Below are 6059 nucleotides of genomic sequence, written 5' to 3' on the forward strand. Positions count from 1 at the left end.
GGGGAGGGACCCCGAGATCTGAGAAGACCCTTTAGGGTCGGGAGCCCAGAGGAGGGGCTCCGGTGAGGGCGGCTCTGGGAGGGCTGCTGTGAGGAAGGGCCTGCCGAGCGGGGTGGTCAGAGCCGGGGCTCTGGAAGGAAGAAGGCTGCAGACTCGGGGAGCTCTTGGGCTCAGGATGGGGGGTGTGTCCGGTAGGGAGACTCTTACCCTTGGGAGTAGATGCCAAAGGACGAGGGGTTCGGGGAGCTCCCGGGACCCGCCTTGGGGGCGGGGCCGCGAGGGGGACGCTCTGTGCTGCTGGGCCGGGGGGAGTGTGGCCTCCGGGAGGGAGCTTTCAGAAGTAAGGCGCCTTGGGTGATGGCGGCCAGACCCCGCAATCCTGGGGTTCTCGGGGTGCCCCGAGGAGGGCGGCTGGGCTGTGCTAGAGGGTGGTCCGCAGGTTCTGAGCGGCCTGCGCCTCGCCGCCCCCTCGCAGATGACGCTCTACCTCACCTTCCCCGTGGCCATGTTCTGGATTGCCAACCAGGCCGAGTGGTTCGAAGGCTCCGTCATACAGCGGAAGGTGGGCGCCGGGAGTGCTCGTGGGGGGGTGTACGGGGCTGGGAGCGCAGGGGCGCCGGTGTCTGCCGGCCGGGAGCTCACCTGCCCTAGGCGTGGGCTCGGGAGGCTCCTGGCTCACCTGTGGCTTTACCCCCGCAGAGGGAGCTGTGGCCGCCTGAGAAGGAGGACCAGGTACGCGACACCCTCTTCCCCCCAGGGGGACAGGGGGCCTGGCTCCCCGCGACCGGGATGGGTCGGGAGCAGCGAGCGGAGCAGAGGACCACGTGGTTCCCTTGCCGTCCTCTCCCCACGCGGCGAAGCGGACCCACTTGGACCTGCGTGTGACTGGCCCAGGGCTTCCCGTGCGGACACTGAAGCCTAAAGCTGGGGGGCGGGCGGCGGGGCGGGAGGGCAGGGGGCACCAATGCCTGCTTCCCATGAGCTGACCTGTCATATGTCCCATCTTGCTCACCGTTAGCGCCAAGAACTAGAAGAATTCAAAGCGAGGATACGGAAGCAGCGGGAGGAGAAGCTCCTTCGCGCTGCCCAGCAGAGCGCCTGAAACCCCCAAGTGCCCGCGTGCCACCCCTGAAACAACACACACTCAGTTCTTTCTCCTGCAAGTGTTTTATTGTCTGCTTTGGGGGGCACGAGTGGGGTGCAAGATGGCTCAGGCCCTCACGGGGCTTGTGTCTGGGGCTGGGGGCTGCTGTTCCGCCGGAAGCTGAGAGCAGAGGGGTCCGGAGGGGTGAGGAGGGGTTGGGGGCTCAGGGTCCCCGCTCGTTTCTGCGCTCCATCCTGTGGGGGAAGAGGGGTCAACCAGAGGGAGAGGCCAAGGGCCGCGCTGGCCCCAGGCGATGCAAGCATTGGAAGGAGGTGCAGGTGGGAACCGTGTTGCATCGCCCGCCGTCTGACCCCACCATCCTGGAGCTTCTACGTACCTTCGTTGCTCAACAGTTAGGGTGCAGTTTGGGTGTGAGGTGTGGGACCTTGGGGATCCCACTGGGGTCTTGATCAGAACCCAGGATGTGTATGATTACACGTGACAGACACCCATGAGTGTATGAGCTCGTGTGCCCTCCTCCCTGAGGGTGTCTTCCCCGTAGAGGGGTTTGCTCTGTCCCCTCCCTGCCACCCTCCGCCATAGCTCTGGCTTAATGTGCCCTCTGCGTGACCTTGTGGCCCTCTGGCCTTGTCTGGGCCTTCGTTCTCCCGTCTAAAGTCAGGTATTGGATTGGCCAGGGCCTTGGGACAGGCAAGGACACAGGCAGGCACTCCTACCAGGCACTCATCTCCAAGGAGCACATGATAGACCGGTGGGGGTGGGGCCCCATTCACTCCGAACTGGGGGTGAGAGGCAGCATTGGGGTGCTCAGCATGGCTGGTCTCCCTCAGCCCCAGCAGAATATCACCTACCTTGGGGCCCACAGGCTGGAAACCAGGCAGGGCGCTGACAGTCACACGCTGGTCATCCATGCGGCGACCCTGGGTGCTGGCCAGCATGTCCATGAGACTGTCCATCTCCGGCATGGGGCCACTCTCTGCAGAGAGCACAAGCAGGTGAAGGTGGACACATACACAGATGCCAGGGAACACGGCCAGCGGGACCCTCAGCCCCCTCCCTCCCTCTCCTGTTCTCCCCCGCCGCGCCTTGCCCCTAGACCCACAGCACCTGTGTCCCCAGCTGCCCCTCCCTCTCAGACAGACTTGCCTAGATGGTAACTTGTCCTGTACCGCCCTACCCCGTTTACTCCTCCAGGCAGCACACCCTCCCTCCACCCACTGCCCACTCTCACGGCTCTTGGAGGTGGTGCCTGGCTCTGCCTGCAGCGAGCAGCGCTGCTCCTCCATTCGGTCGCCCTGCACATGGGTCAGCAGGTTGAAGAAGCCTTCTTGGTCTGGAGAGCCCGCCTGGGAGACAGACACATCTGGTCCAGCTGGCCCCTCAGTTGGGGGAGCCCTCACTAGCTCCCACCTTGGCCCCGGCATCCGCCCTCCCCTCCGTGGCTCTCACCATGGTCCCCGCTGATGCGCTGCTCTGCAGAGCTGCTGTGAATGAGACCAGAGCCTCCTTCACAATCCCAGCCCGCAGGGTCCGGCCATCAGTGCCTCTGCACGTGGTGCTGCCTCAAGGGAGAAGCGTCTGCCATTCCAGATTGGGGCCTGACTATGGACACCAGCCAGGAAAACACCCCGGGGGCCGCCCAAAAATCCCAGCACCCCCCTCCCCGCAGCTCACTGGCCATCACTGAGCACTGCCCTGCCCTGGGGCTGTGGTAGGCACGTGGACCCTCATGCCCACCAGTATGTCCTTGGGCAGCAAACTGGGTCAGGGATCCCAAGAGACTCAATCACTAATTAGATGCCCTACAAACTAGTTTTTGTCATTCACTGCTCTTGAGGAATTGTGGGGGGGGGGGACCTGCTTACCTTGACACAGGGCACTGAACCCCCATCCACCTCTTCCCCGTCCATCTTTGCTCCTGCTTCCTGGACCCCGTCTGTTCTCTGCTGGCCTCTGGCCCAGCCCAAATCCCTAGCTCACACACATCTGCTCCCACCCAAGCTTAAGCCCCATAAAGATGATCCAGATAATGGTTTTCGCTGCGCACTGCTGGGGTTGCTGTGGGGCAGGACGCCGGGTGACCTGGGTTGGAACCTGGCAGGACTCCCTGTTCTCCAGAACTCTCAGGTGGGACACCGCAGGCCAGAGCAGAGCCCCCACATTGGGTCGTGGGGGCTGGCTGGGCCCCATTGGGGAAGAACAGGGGTCTGCAGCCCAGCAGCAGGAAGCAGTATGGTGGTCTCACCGGCCGGGAGGCAGTTGCCATCTGCAGGCGGCAGGGTAAGTCGGGCCTCAAGGCCCCTGAGGCACTCCCTGCCAGCCTAGCTCTGTCTCCTGGCAACCGCTGCCCCCACTCACTGTCCCTGGGTCTGGTTGCCTCCCATAGGCCCCCAAGGCGAGGCTTGGGATCTCCTGTCTGATTTGTGCCCCCAGCCCTGCCTGGGGAGGGAGACAAGTAGGAAAGCCCTGCCCCTGCTGCCTACCTCCTCCCACCCCACAGCTATGGCTTCCTCTCTGTGGCCTGGGAGGGGATGCCCCTAGGAGGCTCCCATCCACACCCCACTCCCTCCTCACTATGCCTTTCTAGAAACTAGTGAAAGTTCCTTCCTGGAATAAATGGCCACATTGTCACCACCCCTGCCTGAGGGCCAAGCTTGGTCCCCTTCCGCAGGCAGCCCTGCCCTTATTCAGGGTCACCACTCTCCACGCCTCAGTCCTCGATGCCAGCGTGATGTGCTTCTCCGCGGCGGACGAGTTCCTCTCCTGGGGCTGCCCTGTCACAACGGGCAGCTTAGAACACAGACATTATGGGCACACAGTTCTGGAGGCCAGCGTTGGAACCGTGTGGGAGGGCGCGCTCCTGAAGCTTGTGCGGGGGACCCTTCCTCGCCTCGCCCTGCTCCTAATGGCTGCCGCAGGCCTTGGTGGTCCCTGGACGGTAGCCACAGTGCCACATTCGCAGCCTCTCGTCGCATGATGCTCCATGTGTCCTTGTCTTCACCTGGACCCCAGTCATTGCATTAGGGACCCATCCGACTGCAGTATAACCTCATTTTAACTCACCTGCGATGACCCTATTTCCAAATACGGTCATATTCTGAGGTCCTGGGGTTAGGATTTCTTTTTTTCTTTTTGTTGATTTCAGAGAGGAAGGGAGAGGGAGAGAGAGAAACATCAATGATGAGAGAGAACCATTGACTGGCTGCCTCCTGCACGCCCCACACAAGGGATTGAGCCTGCAACCCAGATATGTGCCCTGACCAGGAATTGAACCGGCGACCTCTTGGTTCAAAGGTGGATACTCAACCTCTGAGCCACATCGGCCGGGCTCAACATACCTTTTTTAGGGATGAAGGGGACAGGAGCCCATTCAGCCTGTAACAGCTGAAAAGCCTGGTCACCCTCACAGAGTGTAGAGTGGGTGGGAGGCCCCTGTCCTAGGGGACAGGCTATGATGCTAGAGGTGATCCCAGCTTCCTCGTGGTCTCCCAGCGCCCGCCCCCCTTGGTCCCTGCAGTTTGTCCTCCCGCCTTAGAAGCTGTAGGGGTCCCCCCTTCCCCTGCTCAGAACTCTCCCTTGGTTGTCACTGTCCTCAGGAGAAAACCCAAACACCTTGGAGCCATGGAAATACTGTATTCTAGAACGGACTGGTGATGGCTGCGCAGCTCTGAGTATGCTGAAAGCTGTTTAACAGTATTAATATGTGATATAACTCAACAGAACTTTTTAAAAATATATTTTATTGATTTTCCACAGAGAGGGAGAGGGAGAGAGAGAAACATCCATGAGAGAGAAACATGGATCAGCTGCCTCCTGCACACTCCCCACTGAGGATGTGCCCACAACTGAGGTACATGCCTTTGACCGGAATGGAACCTGGGACCCTTGAGTCCGCAGGCCGACGCTCTATCCACTGAGCCAAACCGTTAGGGCTCAACAGAACTGTTAAAGAAAAGGAAAGGAGAGCATGGGCGGGAGGGAGGAATGGAGGGAAGGGCAGGGGAAGGGAGGAAGGAATGAAAGAACGAAGAAAGGAAGGAAAAGAAAGCAGGTGGGAAAAGAACCCAAGTCTGTCTGGAGTGGCCAGCCCAGGTTTGCCTGGAACTGCTCCAGGGTATCAGGGTCCTGCACCCCAGGAACCTCTCAGTCCCAGGCAGATGGGCTGGCTCAGGCCGACTCTGTCCTGGGGAAAGCTGGCCTGTGCAGCCCCTCCAGCTCACCTCTTGGCTGGCCTTCCCCACCATCTCCTCTTCGCTGCCTGGATCCCTGCATGGCTGCTGCTTGGTGTCATCCCGGTTAAGTCTAAAGGCCACCCCCTCAGAGGGTTCCTCTGGTTGCGACTCAGTGAAAGGACCTCATTTCCACGCGCAACAGTTCCACGGCCGGTAAAGAACCCCTCCCCCACACGGCATTGCTACTATATCTCTGTTTGTTTCCTTCGGGGCAGAATTATTTTCTCTCCCCTCCCTCCAGAACTCCACGCCAAGTCCCACATGGCAGACCTTTTGTTGTCTGCCCTGTGCCTGCCCCATGCAAATGGCAATACACTAAGTGGAGGAGCCGTTCAGGGCTCTGCCTTCACGCACGGGCCTCACACTTTAAAGCCGAGACGCCATCCATGCGGGTCTGGCCCAGCGCCAGCCTTTCACACAGCAGGGCCGGCCTGAAATTCCGAGTCAAGTGTGAACTGAGGTGTGTGTGAGCGTGCCACCCGCCCACGTGTCTATCAGCCTGGAATGTGACTGTCACCCATGACGGGTGTGTGCAACCAGCGCACCAGGCTGTGCGGAGCACCTCGGGGACGGCGCCCCCGTTGGTTCCGCCCTCACCTGAGGACGTTTGTGCTGATGGGAGGGAGGGAGCGGGGCACGTCGCAAGTGGGGAGGGGGCCCGGCAGCGCCGCAGCTGTTTGGGCACATCCTCCACCTTCCTCCCCAGCCGGGCGGGGCGGGGA

General features: G+C 61.2%; 2 protein-coding genes across 4 annotated transcripts in view; one reads left to right on the forward strand and one right to left on the reverse strand.

The window, feature by feature from the left end:
• PET100 (PET100 homolog) overlaps window positions 1-1163 on the forward strand; it is a 1437-nt gene extending 274 nt beyond the window's left edge. Inside the window, exons 2-4 of the mRNA XM_006775381.2 lie at window positions 476-562; window positions 700-732; window positions 1019-1163. Of these exons, the coding sequence (XP_006775444.1) occupies window positions 476-562; window positions 700-732; window positions 1019-1102 (204 nt within the window). The 3' untranslated portion in view covers window positions 1103-1163. The remainder of the gene's footprint in view (window positions 1-475; window positions 563-699; window positions 733-1018) is intronic.
• Window positions 1152-4144, reverse strand: PCP2 (Purkinje cell protein 2). 3 transcript variants are annotated; one of them, XM_015571548.1, is made up of 5 exons: window positions 2971-3013; window positions 2555-2667; window positions 2337-2451; window positions 1957-2081; window positions 1152-1338 (listed from the first exon to the last, which is right to left on the reverse strand). In XM_015571548.1, the coding sequence occupies exons 2-5, from the start codon at window positions 2555-2557 to the stop codon at window positions 1219-1221; spliced, it is 363 nt and encodes a 120-aa protein (XP_015427034.1). In that variant the 5' UTR covers window positions 2558-2667; window positions 2971-3013; the 3' UTR covers window positions 1152-1218. The 3 variants fall into 3 exon arrangements, with proteins under 3 accessions (XP_015427034.1, XP_015427032.1, XP_015427033.1); XM_015571546.1 differs by lacking the exon at window positions 2555-2667 and having other exon boundaries at window positions 2971-4144; XM_015571547.1 differs by lacking the exon at window positions 2971-3013 and having other exon boundaries at window positions 2555-2786.
• Window positions 4145-6059: the final 1915 nt, after the last annotated feature.

Source organism: Myotis davidii, unplaced genomic scaffold (genome assembly GCF_000327345.1).
Source record: "Myotis davidii unplaced genomic scaffold, ASM32734v1 scaffold648, whole genome shotgun sequence".
In the NCBI taxonomy this organism is placed as follows: Eukaryota; Metazoa; Chordata; class Mammalia; order Chiroptera; family Vespertilionidae; genus Myotis; species Myotis davidii.